This window comes from Myotis yumanensis, unplaced genomic scaffold, assembly GCF_028538775.1.
Source record: "Myotis yumanensis isolate MYYU_CA2020_CCGP unplaced genomic scaffold, mMyoYum1.0.hap1 SCAF_4, whole genome shotgun sequence".
Classification (NCBI taxonomy): Eukaryota; Metazoa; Chordata; class Mammalia; order Chiroptera; family Vespertilionidae; genus Myotis; species Myotis yumanensis.
In genome coordinates, this window is record NW_027223755.1 from 105,760,897 (window position 1) to 105,776,961 (window position 16,065).

Sequence of the window (16,065 nt, forward strand, 5' to 3'; positions counted from 1 at the left end):
AAAGGTTAAGGTCAGGGGCAGCCCACAGGACCCAGGCAGCCCAGGCTGGAGTGATGTGGCTGGGTGAGTGTTTGACAGGGCTTGGGGCAGGGCACTGCTCAGCAGGCTCTCCTTGAGGCAGCATAGGATGGGAAAGAGCAAGAACGCTGGAAGCTCATAACGCCAGGAGTGACCCCATTCCATGGTTCCTGTGGGACCTCACTTGAGTGATGGGAGAAAAGCCCCCAGGGGAAGAAAAGGGGGCTTGGCCTTTGTCCTTACTGTTTGGATTAAAGTCCAAAGTCCAGTTGGGCACTGGAGGCGGGTGAGCTCTGAGTCAGGGTGTGAGTCTCCAGGCCATCAAGAATGTGACCTCAGCCCAGCCGGTGTGGCTCAGTGCTTGAGCATCAACCCAAGAACCAGGTCCGGGTTCCATTTCCAGTCAGGGCACATGCCTGGGTTGTGGGCTCAATCCCCAGTAGGGGCCCTGCAGGAGGCAGCCCATCAGTGATTCTCTCTCATCATTGCTGTTTCTCTTTCTCCCTTCCTTCTCTGAAATCAATAGAAATATGTATTTTTTTTAAATCAAAAGGAACTGTGATCTCAGAGGCAGGCCAGGGGAAAGCTGAGGCAGAAGGGCCTCCAGCAAAGGAGAGGCTGGTCCATGTGGGGTCAGTGGCCCCTCCCCCGTCCTCTGTTCTCAGGCCCCAGTGACTGGCAGGGCCTTTTCCTCCTACTCCACACACACCCCAGCAAATACCGGAAGATGCCCTTAACGCAAACTTTTTATTGTACTCAAGTAAAAACTGCCGAGACCCGAAGGCAGTGGCACGGATAAGGAATGGGTGGAGGGCTGGGAGTGCCGAGGGTCAGATCTCTAGCATGTCTGTCCAGTGTTCCTGTGGAGACAAGAAGGGTGGTCAGACGCAGCCCAGGGGATAGGATGGGGCAGGGTCCAAAACACCTCTCACCTCTTCTAATTCCAAGTTCTCTTCTTCCTCCTCGGAGCCCATCCGGCACAGCCAGATCAGGTCTCCCCACAGCAGTGAGTTCTTGCAGCTACCAAGGGTGTAGTTGGTAGGAGACAGAGTCAGATCACAAGCCTCCTTCGGCCTAGGCCCTGGGTGCCAAGATGAGGACTCAGGTGCCCTGGGCCTAGGCAGTGTCTTCACAGAGGTAAACCGGGCTGGGGAAGTGATGCTGGACTTACCCAGGGCATCGGCCCTCTAGGGGCAGAAGCTGACCGGGCTCCTCCTGCAGGAACTCGTCTGCCAGGCAGGTCATGTGGGCCCTTAGGGAGCAGCCAGGGTGGGGGCAACACAGGGGGCCTTCTTCATCCTGTCCGAGGGGGCAGGCAGGGAAGGGAGAAAATGAGGAGTAGTGATGTAACTAACACTCAAAGAATTTCTACGGACCAGACACTGTTCCAGGGGCTTTACATCACCTATGAGGCACATACTACTCTTATCTGTATATTATAGATGAGGAAACAGGTATGGAGGAGTTATAACGCTTGCTCACTGGGACTAAGCTGGCCAATTTTCTCTGAGTATTAGCAGTGATTCTACAACAGCACGGCCACTGCAGCTAGACCTAGAGTTCCTTACAGGCTAAGTGATCTCCATGGCTAATCTCTGAGTGGCAAGTACAGTCACGTGCCAAGTCAACGATTTGGTCAAGGACCCACATATGTGATGGAGGTCTAGCAAATAGCCTAGATGTGTAGTAGGCTACACCATCTAGGTGTGTGTAAGTGCACTCTGTGATGTTCACACCGTAAAATTGTCTAAAGACACATCTCAGAATGTATTCCCCTAGGTTAGCAGCTTGTAAAGTATGCAGTTTACTTACATTTAATGCGAGTGAAAATCAGACCTGTCATCTCAGTTAATATACTAAATATTTATTTGCCACCTGCTCTGTATCACATCCTTCTACAGCACTAAATAAGAACTACCCTTGTGGAGTGTAGTATGGAGGGGAGGGGTGTGAGACTGATAATAAAATAAAATAATAGTTGACCCCTGAAGAACACAGGTTTGAACAGGGTGGTCCATTTACACACAGATTTTTCCCCCCAATACACAGTGGGCCCTCCATATCCCTGGCTTTTGCATCTGCAGATTCAACCAACCACAGATTTAAAAACAGTATTTTGATCCAGGGCTGGGAATCCACAGATGCAGAGGGCTGACTGTATGCACTGTTCTATACCATTTTCTATAAGGGACTTGAAAGTCCAAGGAGGTAGGAGGGTCCTGGAACCAATCCCCAATGGATACCGAAGGGGGGCTGTTGGGGGAAGTAAAAAGTTATATGTGGCTTTTTGACTGCATGGTTCAGCACCCCTAATACTCATATTGTTCAAGTCAACTGCACATGATGTTAGACAGTAAGTGTTAAGCCTTAAAAAAAAGGGGGGGGGGCCCTGATGGTGTGACTCGGTTGATTGAGCATTGTCCCATGCACCCAGAGGCTGCTGTTTGGATTCTGGTCATGGCACATGCCTGGGTTACCAGGTTGATTCCCAATAGGGGGCGTGCAGGAAGCAGCCTATCAATGTTTCTCCCTCTCCCTTCCTCTCTAAAATCAATAAAAACATATTTTTAAAAAAAGAAAAGCAGTACCAAGAGAGTTGCAATTTTAGAGAGAGAGCCAAGGAAGACCTCATGGAAAAGAGGTGGCATTTCATCCAGACCGAAGGCCTAGGAAAGAACTTTCCAGGGAAAGAAGGGCAAAGGTCCGGGGCAGGAATGGCCACAAGTACTATGGTCCCCATTATAGAGATGGAAGCAAGGCGGGCAAAGGCTGTGGGTGGGCTGTGCGACCCTCCAATAGACAGCCTGGTCCTCAGTGGTCTGAACTCTAGACCTGCCCCAATCTGGAGCCCAGGTGAGCCTCTCACCTGAAGCGCGCGCGCGCACAGGGTGCAGGGGGCCTCGGCGTCCTGGTCCGGCTGGGGCTCGGTGTCAGCAACCAGACGGGCCGGACGCTTGGGGGCCAGCATCCGGGGTGGCGGAGGCCCGAAGGCTACCGGCACGTGAGGCGGGGGTGGCAGGCAGAGCTCCTGGCGGAAGTCGGCGCGCAGCCAGCGCAGGGTGAGCGGGAGGCGCGCCCAAGGCGGCGCGCGCAGCATGTGCGCCAGCACCCGCAGGTGGAAGGCGAAGGCGGCCTCGCTGCGCAGGCGTGGTGCCACGTGCGCCAGGCGGCGCGAGGCCTGCGGGTGCTGCCAGGCCCACTCGAACTGCGGGCGGGAGTGAGGGCTTCAGGGCCGCCCCGAGAGGGTCCCGCGCCCCAGCCCATCTTCCTGCCACCCCGTCTCCTTCCTTACCCGAAGGGCGGCCACGGCGGAAGGGAAGCCGTGCACTATGAGCACCATCTCCCTGGGGAAGAGAACGAGGGCATGGACCGGGAAACGCCCCGCCCCACCGCCACCCCCCCACCTCCGCTCCACCCGTGTCAAGCCCAATCCCCTCGCCACGGTTCGCCTTCAGTCCTGCCAGAGAGTGGAGTCCTCACCGCGGGCGTCAAGCCTCGTCCACGAGGCGCTGCCCTCCTTAGAGGCCCGCCCCTCGCACCTGCCTCCTCGGCTCCGCCTCACCTCACAGGGACTTAACTGCCTTCCCAGGTTCTATCTTCCACCCAGCCTGGCTCACCTACCCCTGTCGCGGGACCAAGCCTAAACCATCAGTCCCCTTCCTAACATCCTAGTCTCACAGGCTCCTCCCCGGAGACAGGCCCACCCACCTCACCAGCCACCCCGAGGCCCGGTTCTCAGCGCCACACCGGCCCCGCCCACTGTCACTGACTCTGCCCCGGGCCCGCCGCCTCCTTGAAGCCCTCCTCTTGCCTGACCACCCCTCTTACCAGGGCCCGCGCCCGCTGGTCCGCCAGGCCCCGCCTTTTCTGCGGCCTCCGTTGTGCTGCTGCACCCGACGAGCCGGGTTGACGGTGAACCCCACATAGACGCGGCCCCGGTGCCGAGGGTTCAGGCAATAGAGCAGGTAGACGCCGAAGAAGCACCCGGGCCTCGCCGCGCCCCCCTCGGGACCCATCGGGACGTGGGGGTTGGTTGCTGTGGCCTCTGAGTCGGGGAGGGTTGGGTTGCCAGGGCCGCGATACACTAGTCTGGGGAAAAGCCCTCGGTGGCCGCTGCAGCAGCGCGGGTTCGGGCACCCTCTCCTGGCTGGAGCTAGGACTCCAAACCCGCCGCGGAACCGCGGGCGGCGGCACCAATGAGCGTCGGCGGGGGCGGAGCTCGGCCGTGCGCAGGCTCTGATTGGCTGGCGGGCGGCAGGCGCGGAACGCGGGCGGTTGGAAACTGGGTTTCCGTGAGGGCGGAAGTGCTGGGCTCACGGACGCCTCAGTAAGGGCGGAAGTAGAGGCCTCAGCAGAAGAGGCGCCAGGCCAGTGAGGGTGGAAGCAGCGTGGCCCGCGTGGGATCGGGGGTTCTGCCCGCGCCCGGCCGCCCCCGCCGGCCGCCATGGAACTCAGCGCCGAGCACCTGCGGGAGAAGCTGCGGTGGGACCTGCAGGCAGAGCACGTGGTGAGCTGCGCGGCCTGGACCTGCCCGGCGAGGGCAACAGGCTTCTGGGTGGGCGGCTTGGCACCATCCCCATGATTCTGCCCCTTAGGAGGTGGAGGACACGACTCCCAACCGTTGCGCGTCCAGCTTCCGAGTCCTGGTGGTGTCGGCCAAGTTCGAGGGGAAGCCGCTGCTCCAGAGACACCGGTGAGGCCCGGGGAACCCCTCGCTCAGCGCTGTCCCGGCCCCACAGCCCCGGGACCACAGCCCCCGGGACCCCGCAACCCAACTCCCTCGCCCCGGCAATGCGGCCCAGCCCTGTGGGCTACAGCCCCAAGGATTTCGCCTTCTCGGCCCCCGCCGGGAGTATTGAGGCTTAGGCCCTCTCCCTCTCCTGTCCCAGGTCCTGGGCGCCACAACTTGGGGACACCTCCAGCCTTCTGGGTCAACCTAGCTTCGGGGACCCACTTAGGCTCTGCGGTTTCCTAACAACGTCTCTCCCGCAGGCTGGTGAACGCGTGTCTAGCAGAAGAGCTCCCGCATATCCATGCCTTTGAGCAGAAAACCCTGACCCCAGAGCAGTGGGCCCGTGAGCGGCAGAAATAAGCGACCAGCACCTGCACAGCCATTAAATTATGAATCAGGGCCAGCTTCTGTGTTGCTGTGTTGTGTGTGGGAGGGGCACTGAGGCTGTCTAGAGCCTGGCTTCTCCCTGCCCTGACACTCTTCGTTGTCTCCTCATTGTTTTAACTTGGGCAAGTCCCTCTCCGCCCAAAGGCCTCTGTGTCCCCACTTATGAAGTGCAAGTTCAATCCTTGAAATCCCCTTCAGGACAGGCCTCACAGGCCTTTTCTGTAATGCTTCGAAGACTCCTACTAACCAACCACCTATCTGTGGACAATTGCTGGGTGTTCCTGCCCTGTGCCAGCCTTCAAGATGCACAGATGAGCCCTGGCTGGTGTGGTTCAGTGGTTAGAGCATGGCCCTGCAAACCAGTGGGTCCTGGGTTCAATTCCCAATCAAGGGCATGTACCTGGGTTGCAGGTTTGATCCCCACCCCGGTCTGGGTTCAGGAGGCAACTAATTGATGTGTTTCTCTTACATCTATGTCCCCCCCAGCCCTTCCACTCTAAAAATCAATGACAAAAAATCCTTGGGTGAAGATTAACAACAAAAATGCACAGATGAGAAAGTGCTCTTGAGTTTCAGGGTGCTGGCCAATTTAACAAACCTTTCCCTCTCACCAACATCACCCCATGTCAGAAGCATAATAGAGGATTCCCCACTTCCCTGCAGGTTCCCACAGGGACATGGTACCCCAGCACCTGGGATGCTGATGTTTTCTGGCCCACTGGAGATGGTCCAATGACCTTTTAGCCCTGGGCTTGGTGTGTCCAGCCCCCCTTGAGAAGACCATGTGGTTTTTGGGGTTGTTTTTTTTACTTAATGTTTTTATTGATTTCAGAGGGTAGAGAAACATCAATGATGAGAAAGAATCATTGATCAGTTGCCTCCTACACCCTCTTTCCTCCCCCCCCCCCCCCCTCCCAGCCTACTGGGGATGGAGCCTGCAACAGTGGCATGTGCCCTTGCCAGAAATTGAACTGTGGTCTCCTGGTTCATAGGTCAATACTCAACCACTGAGCCACACCAGCCAGGCAACATATCCTTTTTGAGGGAGCAGTAGTCTAACCCATAACAACACTAACAAGGTTCTCTTCTGTTCCCCCTCCGCCCCAGGCGCCATATGTACCATGGCCCTCGTGTCGGCTGATTCCCGAATCGCAGAACTTCTCACCAAGCTCCATCAGCTGATCAAACAAACGCAGGTAACAGGCCACAGCCCTTCATTTCTACAGGGGAACGTGGGCTGTGATGCTGAGCTGTGGAGCAGCGAGTGGGGTTGTGTTCAGAGAGATTGGAGGGCAGGACCCAAGATGATGTCATGAAGGTGAGAGGAGGGCAGGACTACCATTCCTGTTGGGTTATCCATCGTGTGAGATATTAATTCACATGCCTTACAGTTCACCCATTTAAAGTCTGTAATTCATTTGTTTTTAGTCTATTCAAGGAGCCGTGCAACCATCACCATGACCAACTTCAGAACATTTTACCCCATATCCAATAGCCGTTACTCCTTTCTCCTTCCACCCTGACCCAGGAAAATAAAGATACTCTTTTGAGGCAAGATAGTCCAAGGGTTTAGAGCAGGGGTCCTCAAACTACGGCCCGAGGGCCACATGCAAATACAAATATTGTATTTGTTCCCGTTTTGTTTTTTTACTTCAAAATAAGATATGTGCAGTGTGCATAGGAATTTGTTCATAGTTTTTTTTAAACTATAGTCCAGCCCTCCAACGGTCGGAGGGACAGTGAACTGGCCCCCTGTTTAAAAAGTTTGAGGACCCCTGGTTTAGAGGGTCTCTCTCAGAAGTTGGTCAAAGGCCAAACCTTTTTTGGAATGTGCAGGGTTTGAAAACCCAGGCTAGCTGAGTTAATCATTTGCTGCATATACCACCCCCTGGCCCTTGGCCTAGGCCAGTGGTCGGCAAACTGCGGCTCGCGAGCCACATGCGGCCCTTTGGCCCCTTGAGTGTGGCTCTTCCTAAGCCTTAGGAGTACCCTAATTAAGTTAATAACAATGTACCTACCTACATAGTTTAAGTTTAAAAAGTTTGGCTCTCAAAAGAAATTTCAATCGTTGTACTGTTGATATTTGGCTCTGTTGACTAATGAGTTTGCCAACCACTGGCCTAGGCTCTCCTACAGCAAAACAATCATGTTTGAGCATCTGTTTTTAGTATAGCATTTATATGAGAGATACAGCAATAATAGCAGCATGGAGGAGCCTGCGAGGGTAGAGAGAAACTTAGAGAAATAACTAATCTGTACTTAGAGCCATTGCATCCATTTTCTTTTTCTTTTTTTTTTTTTACTTTCAGAATAGTCACCTGTATCACACTGGCGTGACTGCTTTAATTTCTAAATCATCAATTAACGTAACCCAGGGATACTGATGGCCTTGATACATAATTTAGTCTTGTCATCATTCCAGAAAGTATGGAATTCAGGGCTTTTGGGGGCATCATCTGACCCCATTTCTTTTTAGCACAACGGTTCCTGCTACAATGTCATAGGCTGTTCGATTATGCTGAAAAAACAGCAGTGTGATGAAAGCAGGGAAAAAAGAAGCAATAGAAAAATTCTTGATCAGTGCTTGTATAGTAGACATTGTAATGCTAACATTTGAGGAAGGAATCACTAAAACCAGACTTGGTGCAATAAGCACTGACATGTCACATGTCACAACTCGAAGCCCCAGCTGGAACTTCCCTGGGATACCTCCGCCTGCTCCCCAAATGCAAATTATCTCATAGAAACAAACTAGTAATCTACACTAATAAAAGAGAAACATGGTAATTGGCATACAACCGCCACCCTTCCCATTGGCTAATCAGCATATCCTTATGCAAATTACCTGTCAGCCAAGATGGGGGCCGGCAGCCATGCACTGGAGCGAGCAGGGAGGCTTGCTTGCTTCAGTGACTGCGGACTCCAACGTTCCCCGCCTAACTTGCCGGCCTCTCAGCTACAAGTCTAAGCAACTATATACTATGTTGCAAATAAGAAGCTAAACAAAACCCCAGAAACCAGCCAGACTGAAAGCCAGCCAGACCGCAACATTGTATCGATGTTTTCAGCAGCTGAGGCCTCAGAGCTAAAGCTGGCGCAGAATAAAAAAAAAGAAAGAAAAAAGAAAACAAGGAGCGGTTGGGAGCTTCAGTCACCCGCTTCCAGAAAACAGCCCTCAGCCCCTCACCCAGACTGGCCAGGCACCCCAGTGGGGACCCCCACCCTGATCCAGGACACCCTTCAGGGCAAACCAGCCAGCCCCTACCCATGCACCAGGCCTCTATTCTATATAGTAAAAGGGTAATATGCCTCCCGGCACCGGGATCAGCGGAGCATCGAGGCTCCCGGCACCAGGATCAGCGTGACAGGGGGCAGCGCCCAAACCCCCTGATTGCCCTGCGGCTCTGTGTGTGACGGGGTGGGGCCACAACCTCCCTATCTGCCCTGCTCTGTTCGTGACAAGGGAAGGCGCCCCAAACCCCTGATTCGCCCTGCTCTGTGTGTGACAGGGGGCGGTGCCCCAACTCCCCTATCGGCCCTGCTCTGTGCGTCACAGTAGGGAGCTCCCCAACCCCCTGATCGACCCTGCTCTGTGTGTGACAGGGTACGGAGCCCTAACCCCCCTGATGGGCCCTGCTCTGTGAGTGACAGGGGGCAGTGCCCCAACCCCCCTCCATGGGCCTTGCTCTGTGTGTGACAGGGTAGAGCCATAACCTCCCTATTTGCCCTGCCCTGAGTGTGACAGGGTGCAGCGCCCCAACCCCCTGATCCGCCCTGCTCTGTGTGTGACGGGGTCGGTGCCCCCACTCCCCTATCCGCCCTACTCTGTGTGTGACAGGGGGCGGTGCCCCAACCCCCCAAACGGCCCTACCCTGAGCATGACTGAGGGTGGCATCGCAACCTCCCGATCCACCCTTCTCTGTGCATGACGGGGTGGCGCCCCAACTTCCCAATCATCCCTGCTCTGAGGCTGACCAGGGGCTGCACTTAGGGATTGGGCCTGCCCTCTGCCACCCGGGAGCAGGCCTAAGCCAGCAGGTCGTTATCTCCCGAGGGGTCCCAGACTGCGAGAGGGCACAGGCCGGGCTGGGGGACCCCCCTCCCCACCCCCCCGAGTGCACAAATTTTTGTGCACCGGGCCTCTAGTCTATATATAAGAGCCACAACTATCATTTTCTGCAAGTCTTCCATTGATGTATCTTCATCTATTTCTTCTATTATATAATGCATAGCAAACTTAGAGATAGCCTTTATTCCACTGAGGTGCATAATGCTTAAGACAATAGTTGCTTTTATAAAGAAGAGAATGAAGAAATCCACCATCTCTGCCATAAATCTGTAGGCCAAGGATGGAATAGCATACTCTCTGCCTGCCTAGCGCCCGGTCTCGCTCGGGGTTCAAGAAGGGGCGGCGGACCCCGCCCTCATTACTGGGGTGGCCCGGATGGCGCCCTGAACGTGAGGAGCCTGGGGCCCCAGGCCTGGGACTGGAGCAGGAGAGGCGCTGCCGGGAGCCGGCCGAGGCCCCGGGGCCGCGGCGCTCAGGAAGTAGAAGGGGCTGTAGTAGCCCGGCGGCACCCGGCCCCCCCCCCCCCCCGGGGGCAGCTGTGGGCCGCAGTAGGCAGGGAAGGCGGCCAGGCAGCTGTGCCAGGTGAGGTAGCCGGGGTAGGACTGCCACAGCCACTCGTGCACCTGCCGCGAGTACTCGCGGGCGCTCAGCCGCGCTGGCTCCTCCCGCGACCCCGCACCCCGTTCGGCCGCCGCCTCCTCCAGCATCCCGGGCTCGCGCGGCGGCTCCGACTCCCCAGCGGCCACCGCAGGGGGCAGAAGGCCCGGGGCCTGGGGCTCGGCTGGCGGCCCAGCCCAGGGGCGGCAGCGGCAGGAGGGCCTCTCAGGGAAGGGACGGGTTCGCGGTCCCGCCACTGTCGCCCTGTCCTGGGGGGCGGCCTCGCGGCTGCTCCGGCCCCACTGCCATCGCCTCAGCAGCACCCACCGCTGTCTGGTTGCTGCGCCTCTACCTTCCCTGCTAGCCCCTCCCCAACCGCCCCGTCGCCCTCTTTTTTTTTTAATAAATATATTTTTATTGATTTCAGAGAGGAAGGGAGAGGGAGAGAGAGCTAGAAACATCAATGATGGGAATGTTAATCAGCTGCCTCCTGCATGCCTCCTACTGGGGATGGAGCCCGCAACCTGGACATGTGCCCTTGTCCAAAATTGAACCCAGAATCCTTCATTCCACAGACCCATGCTCTATCCACTGAGCCAAACCGGCTAGGATGCATCCATTTTCTTATTGTTGAACTAATTTGATTACGCATTTTCCCCTTCACCTGCCACTACTTGTATATTATGATAAATTCGTGTAGAAATATTTAGCACAGAAATCAGCTGATGGTTAGCGAAATTTAGTTCTTCCTCAGGCCCCTCATTTTCCATGAGTAATACACTGAGGCTTTGGCTCAGTCTCCCAATTCAGTTGGTCATCAGTATCAGTGTTATCATAACACTTATTTACGTAAGTGTTACCAGCAGTGCCCTGTGTTACACCACAATGAAGTATGGTCATGGTAAAACTCCGTTGCATTATGGAGCAAGTCAGTAAAATCACAGGCTCTTCGTTATGTCTTCCCAATGGAATTGGCCCTGCCTGTTTACCAGATATTGTTATAGCAGGCTTTATCACAGTGGCCCTGATTCTGCCAGTACAGCGGTGGTGGTGGGAGCCTCTCCCGCCTCCTCAGCAGCGCTAAGGATGTCCGACTGCAGCTTAGGCCTGCTCCCCGATGGCAAGTGGACATCCCCCGAGGGCTCCCGGGATGCCAGAGGGATGTCTGATTGCCAGCTTAGGCCCAAACCCCCAGGTAGCGGGCCTAAGCCAGCAAGTGGTCATCCCCCGAGGGGTCCCAGACTACAAGAGGGCACAGGCCAGCCAGAGGGACCCCCCCCCACCCCACCCCCGAGTGCACAAATTTTTGTGCACCGGGCCTCTAGTAGGAATAATAACTACCTATAGAATTGTCAACATAAATGAGATAATGCATATAAAGTGCCTAAGACTAGTGTTTTACAAACTCTCAGCCATTACTCACATTAGGAAGTGCATTCTCTACTATGGTAGTAGTAACAGTAACAATAACAGCTCTATGTGGCTTTACTCTGTGCCAGGTGCTGTTACAAAACTTTCTATATTTACCTCATTTAACCCTCAGAGCAACTCTAAAATGGGATTACCCCCATTTAACACATGAGGAAACTGAAATACCAAAGGGTTGTGTAATCTGCCAAAAGACACAACTAGTAAGTGGGGGAGCCCAAATTTAAACCCAAAGTCCTTATTCTTTAATGTTTTCTTATTGATTTTTAGAGAGAGGAAGGGAGAGGGAAAGAGAGATAGAAACATCAATTATGAGGATTATTGATTGACTGCCTCCTGCATGCCCCCTACCAGGGATCGAGCCTGCAACCCGGGCATGTGCCCTGACTGGGAATGGAGCCATGACCTCCTGGTTCATAGGTCAATGCTCAACCACTGAGCCACACCAGCCAGGCTCAATCATCTCTTTTTTAAGAGGCCTTGCGGTCTCCCACTGGCAGCAGGAGTTACAGGGCAGCAAGCTCAGGTGGCTGTTCCCAGGTGGGACCAAGGTACTGACTAACCTTAGTGCAAAGGGCATTTCTCCAGGTGCAGCTCAAAAGGGTGCAGTGAACAGCATGGGGTGGTGGGTCACCCTTTGACTAGAGATAGTGGGTAACTCAGCCTGTCACTCAGAGTGCCAGCGAGGGAAGTAGTTTTAGGAGTGGATAAGCCAGTGCACACGGAGGTGGTTTAGCTTTCCAAGGGCCGAAGGAGAGAATGGATGCCCGGGGCCTGGGCAGCAGACCACTTGCTGGTGGGCACCTGTGACATGGCTGTTGGTCCATGTTGCTGACCAGAGGAGTGCTCTGGTCTTGACACAGCTCAGGAGTGTCCGCTCGCCCTCCTCACCACTGACACAGACCACCTAGTGTTGGCACAGAAGCCACATGCCTGAGGAGCTGACGTTTGGGACCATGGTCCTCCTATCACAGCACCTCCCCATGCGGCTCCACTGGGCGGCCGGGAGCAGCTGGGCTGCATGTTCCTTCTGCCGTAGATGGGCAGAGGCAAGGGGCGTGGGGAGGCAGCGAGTTTCACCTGGATAGTGCCCTAGCTTAGCTGCTTCGTGTCTAGCTTTGTGAGCACAACTCCAAGAGAAGAAGACCCAAAAGGAAATAATTTTCTCCTTTTGTCTTTTTTAAATGTCACCCTGATCAAATAATTACACTGAATCTGTATGCAGCGGTATTAGAGTATTTAAAGGGCCCTTCCTCCTGGTCAGCAGGGAGGCGCTGAGGGTGACGGGAGGAAGGTTGGGGCTCAGGGCTCTTGGCTGAATTCCAGCAGAATGTCAGCCAGAAAGAATCCCTTCCTCCGCTGGCACAGGCGGCGCGGCCTCTTGGGGTGGCCTCCCTGCGCATTGCTGCCAGGCGGGCTGGCTGCCTGTCGGGATAGGACCATGCTTCACCTGGGAGATGACGTAAAGCTTTTATGGTTCTGAGATGGAGAAGTTTCAGTTCCAGAAAACTACTTTTTATATAGTAACCGATCTTAAAACATTGTTACCTCAAATCTCTGTAGTGGATCTGCAATAACTTTAGGACAGCGGTCGCCAACCGGTGGTCCGTGAGGTCTGAAAGGCTGGCGACCGCTGCTTCAGGACACGGAGTTACATTCCTCTCCTAGAGATTCATAATGCAGATTATCAGAGGCTCTGCTAAGTTCTGCAAAGAATTTTTTTTAAATATGTTTTTATTGATGTCAGAGAGAAGGGAGAGGGAGAGAGAGATAGAAACATCAATTATGAGAGAGAATTATTGATCGACTGCCTCCTGCATGCCCCCTACCAGGGATCGAGCCTGCAACCCAGGCATGTACCCTAACCGGGAATCGAACCATGATCTCCTGGTTCATAGGTCGATGCTCAACCACTGAGCCACACTGGTCGGGCTGTCTTACCAGCTTTTATATGCTTTTAAGACTAAAGCCACCTATGTGGGGTTCATAGTTTTCACAAGGTTTGTCAGCGTTCTTGACCAGAAGAGGAAGTCCATGCTTTGTGCCTCATCCAGACCTCTTCTTTCCCTCCTCCCACCCTCAGCATCCTCCGGAAAGCCCTCGATAAGATTGCGGAAATCAAGTCTCTGTTGGAAGAGAGGCGGATCGGTGAGTTAGAGGCGACAAGTTCGTTGGGTGTTCCTTGACCAGGTGGAGTGAGGGTTCCTGGGAGCAGCAGTCATGTCTTCCTGCCAGGGAGCCTGTAGCCTCAGCCTGGCGTGGTCGACTGGGCCACGGGCTGTGACAGGGAGGTGCACCAGGGCAGCCTGGGACTGGGAAGGGCATGGAGGTCAGTCCCAGGGTCAGAGACAAGGCCTCCCCGCTCTCCCTCTGCACACTAAGCTGATTTGCCCCAATCCCCCTGGTTTCCATCCTCTACTGCCTGGGGCAGTCACCTGCTACCCCCAGGCCCATTTCTTGCTGAGGTGAGAGCTTGGCTGTTATTGGAGAGCCACAGCGGGATGTCCTGAAGCCAGCCTTTCAGATGGGGCTTACACAGGGTGCTGGCTTCCATATCGCTTCAGACTGCTGTCCCACCTCTCTCTCGCCTGTCCCCTGATATAAATGTACCCAGGGGCAGAATCCTCGCCCATGAAATTGTCACACTGCCAGTTGGGTTGAAGTTGACTTGGTGTATTGAGCCATGCCCGAGGAGGTAAGGACTCTGTCCACATTTGATAGCTCTTTGAACTTTTTGCTTAATTATAACATATTAATAGAAAATACATGTAAGTATACACCCAGCTCCATAGAATTTTCACTAACTGAACAAATGGATGTAGCCAGCACCCAGATAAGAGACACGACCAGCGCCTCAGAATCCCCCTTTTGGCCTCTTCTGTTCTTTCCCAAAACGTATCCACTAACCCATCTGGCCAGGTGAGTGTGGCCTGATGGTCTCTCAGCAGGAGCCTCCAGTGGAGGGCCAGGGAGCACACTGGACCCTTGGTGCTAACTCGACGAGAGGTGGGGAGCCAGGGGCAGGCACCCTATGCCTGGTGCCTCAGGGGCTCACTTCCTTCCCACAGCGGCCAAGATTGCGGGCCTGTACAATGACTCCGAGCCCCCGAGGAAGACCATGCGCAGGCGGGTGCTGATGACCCTGCTGCAGCAGTCGGCCATGACCCTGCCGCTGTGGATCGGGAAGCCTGGTGACAAGTGAGGGCAGGCCCAGGGAGGGGGAGCTGGCAGGGGAGGGGCTGGGACTGACACGTTATCCCCTCCGCAGGCCACCCCCACTCTGCGGGGCCATTCCGGCCTCTGGGGACTACGTGGCCAAACCTGGAGACAAGGTGGCTGCCCGGGTCAAGGCCGTGGATGGGGATGAGCAGTGGATCCTGGCCGAGGTGGTCAGTTACAGCCATGCCACCAACAAGTGAGTGGACGCGCCCAGCCCTGTGGGAACTGGGACACGTGTGAAGAGCCGGCTCCTTGGGCTACTTCCCTCCTCACCCTCCTCCCCAGTCCCCACCTGGTGTGCACCGCCCTGCATCCACTGCTCTCCTTCCGCTCACCCGCACGTATGAGGTCGATGACATTGATGAAGAAGGCAAAGAGTGAGTGTGCTGGCCAGGGCGGGCGAGGAAGCCTAGGGACCGCCCTGCTGTTGGGAAAGAGCCCCCACCTGCCATGGGTTGACCTAAGCGCCCCTCCAGGAGACACACCCTGAGCCGGCGGCGCATCATCCCACTGCCCCAGTGGAAGGCCAACCCTGAGACGGACCCCGAAGCCTTATTCCAGAAGGAGCAGCTCGTGCTGGCCCTGTATCCCCAGACCACCTGCTTCTACCGTGCCCTGATCCACACCCCCCCACAACGGGTAAGGCAGCCCCCGGGGAGAGATCGTCCATCACCAGGACCACCCCGCTGACCAGACAGGTCATGGGGTCCGTCACCTTCCCTTTTCCTTCCCTCTTGTCCTTGTACCTCTTTGAGCTGGCGGGGTCCTGAGCTGTGACCCCTCCAGCCTGTCCTCCAGGCAGTGCCGGCGCCCTGCGGAGCCTTAGAAAGCCCCGGTGTGTCCTCTAGTCTAGCCTCGCTTTCACATTGAGGTGGGGAGCCTGAGCCCCGAGATGGAAGCCTTGCTCAGGGCCAGTCTTCACCCCCGACCCCTACCCTCTAATCACCCATCACTGATGGCAGTTTAAAGGCTGGACTCCCTTCTTCCTCCAGGACCCCTGCCTGCTGCCCTCTGAGTTGTCCTTCCTCCCCTTAACCTAAGGGCCCCTTCCGTGTGGCCGCCTGTGTAGCTAGCGAGTCCTTTCCCTTGCTATTCACCCCCGTCCTTGGACTTGGTGGCTGAGGAGCTCCGTAGCAGGGAGCAGGTTCCAACATCTAGACTTCTTGAGTGAAGATGAGACGGGAAAGGCTAGGAGCCCACACACCAGAGGTGCCTGTCGGTCTAGGCTTGGGGGGAGGGGGGCGCTGGCCTGGGGCTTTCTGACCAGTGCCTCCTGTCTGCCTCCTGCCGCAGCCCCAGGATGACTATTCGGTCCTCTTTGAAGACACTTCCTATGCAGATGGTTACTCCCCTCCCCTCAATGTGGCCCAGAGGTACGTGGTGGCTTGTAAGGAGCCCAAGAAAAAGTGATGCAGGCTGGCAGTCTCCTGCCGCCTCACGGGGGCATGCAACAAGACATTATGTGAAGAAATAAATGTTCTTCCCCTTTGCCATGTCTCCTGGGTTCTTACCCCTCCCCACATAAGGCAAGTTGGGGAACTGGGGCCTCACTTGGTCCCAGTGGGCAGTTACTCTTTCTCTCAGCTCAGGTCTGCTTTTCTTCCAATAAGCACAC

General features: G+C 55.5%; 3 protein-coding genes and 1 pseudogene across 3 annotated transcripts; 2 read left to right on the forward strand and 2 right to left on the reverse strand.

Annotated features, from left to right (window-relative positions):
* Positions 1 to 751: 751 nt before the first annotated feature.
* On the reverse strand, positions 752 to 4,190 carry LOC139009280 (structure-specific endonuclease subunit SLX1-like). The gene is made up of 6 exons (XM_070413496.1): positions 3,847 to 4,190; positions 3,311 to 3,362; positions 2,885 to 3,223; positions 1,190 to 1,317; positions 951 to 1,038; positions 752 to 878 (listed from the first exon to the last, which is right to left on the reverse strand). Exons 1-6 carry the CDS (start codon positions 4,032 to 4,034, stop codon positions 849 to 851), a joined length of 825 nt encoding a protein of 274 aa, XP_070269597.1. The 5' UTR covers positions 4,035 to 4,190; the 3' UTR covers positions 752 to 848.
* On the forward strand, positions 3,826 to 5,153 carry LOC139009282 (bolA-like protein 2). Its single transcript, XM_070413498.1, has 3 exons — positions 3,826 to 4,525; positions 4,614 to 4,711; positions 5,011 to 5,153. Exons 1-3 carry the CDS (start codon positions 4,463 to 4,465, stop codon positions 5,108 to 5,110), a joined length of 261 nt encoding a protein of 86 aa, XP_070269599.1. The 5' UTR covers positions 3,826 to 4,462; the 3' UTR covers positions 5,111 to 5,153.
* Positions 5,154 to 7,433: 2,280 nt separating this feature from the next.
* LOC139008329 (protein FAM8A1-like) lies at positions 7,434 to 10,112 on the reverse strand (annotated as a pseudogene).
* A 2,576-nt stretch (positions 10,113 to 12,688) lies between these two features.
* Positions 12,689 to 15,939, forward strand: LOC139009539 (SAGA-associated factor 29-like). The gene is made up of 7 exons (XM_070413804.1): positions 12,689 to 12,693; positions 13,315 to 13,379; positions 14,300 to 14,429; positions 14,500 to 14,646; positions 14,792 to 14,827; positions 14,927 to 15,089; positions 15,744 to 15,939. The coding sequence occupies exons 1-7, from the start codon at positions 12,689 to 12,691 to the stop codon at positions 15,858 to 15,860; spliced, it is 663 nt and encodes a 220-aa protein (XP_070269905.1). The 3' UTR covers positions 15,861 to 15,939.
* Positions 15,940 to 16,065: the final 126 nt, after the last annotated feature.

What these genes read in the sequence shown, in the direction of transcription:
- LOC139009280 (XM_070413496.1), bottom strand. Translation starts at nt 4,034, where the DNA reads ATGGGTCCCGAGGGGGGCGCGGCGAGGCCCGGGTGCTTCTTCGGCGTC. An exon ending in ACCAGCGGGCGCGGGCCCTG is followed by an intron (nt 3,363 to 3,846) that starts GTAAGAGGGGTG and finishes TCTCTTCCCCAG; the next exon opens with GGAGATGGTGCTCATAGTGC. An exon ending in TGTGCGCGCGCGCGCTTCAG is followed by an intron (nt 1,318 to 2,884) that starts GTGAGAGGCTCA and finishes CCCCTCGGACAG; the next exon opens with GATGAAGAAGGCCCCCTGTG.
- LOC139009282 (XM_070413498.1), top strand. Translation starts at nt 4,463, where the DNA reads ATGGAACTCAGCGCCGAGCACCTGCGGGAGAAGCTGCGGTGGGACCTG. An exon ending in ACCTGCAGGCAGAGCACGTG is followed by an intron (nt 4,526 to 4,613) that starts GTGAGCTGCGCG and finishes TCTGCCCCTTAG; the next exon opens with GAGGTGGAGGACACGACTCC. An exon ending in CCGCTGCTCCAGAGACACCG is followed by an intron (nt 4,712 to 5,010) that starts GTGAGGCCCGGG and finishes TCTCTCCCGCAG; the next exon opens with GCTGGTGAACGCGTGTCTAG.
- LOC139009539 (XM_070413804.1), top strand. An exon ending in GTTGGAAGAGAGGCGGATCG is followed by an intron (nt 13,380 to 14,299) that starts GTGAGTTAGAGG and finishes TCCTTCCCACAG; the next exon opens with CGGCCAAGATTGCGGGCCTG. An exon ending in TACAGCCATGCCACCAACAA is followed by an intron (nt 14,647 to 14,791) that starts GTGAGTGGACGC and finishes GCTCACCCGCAC; the next exon opens with GTATGAGGTCGATGACATTG.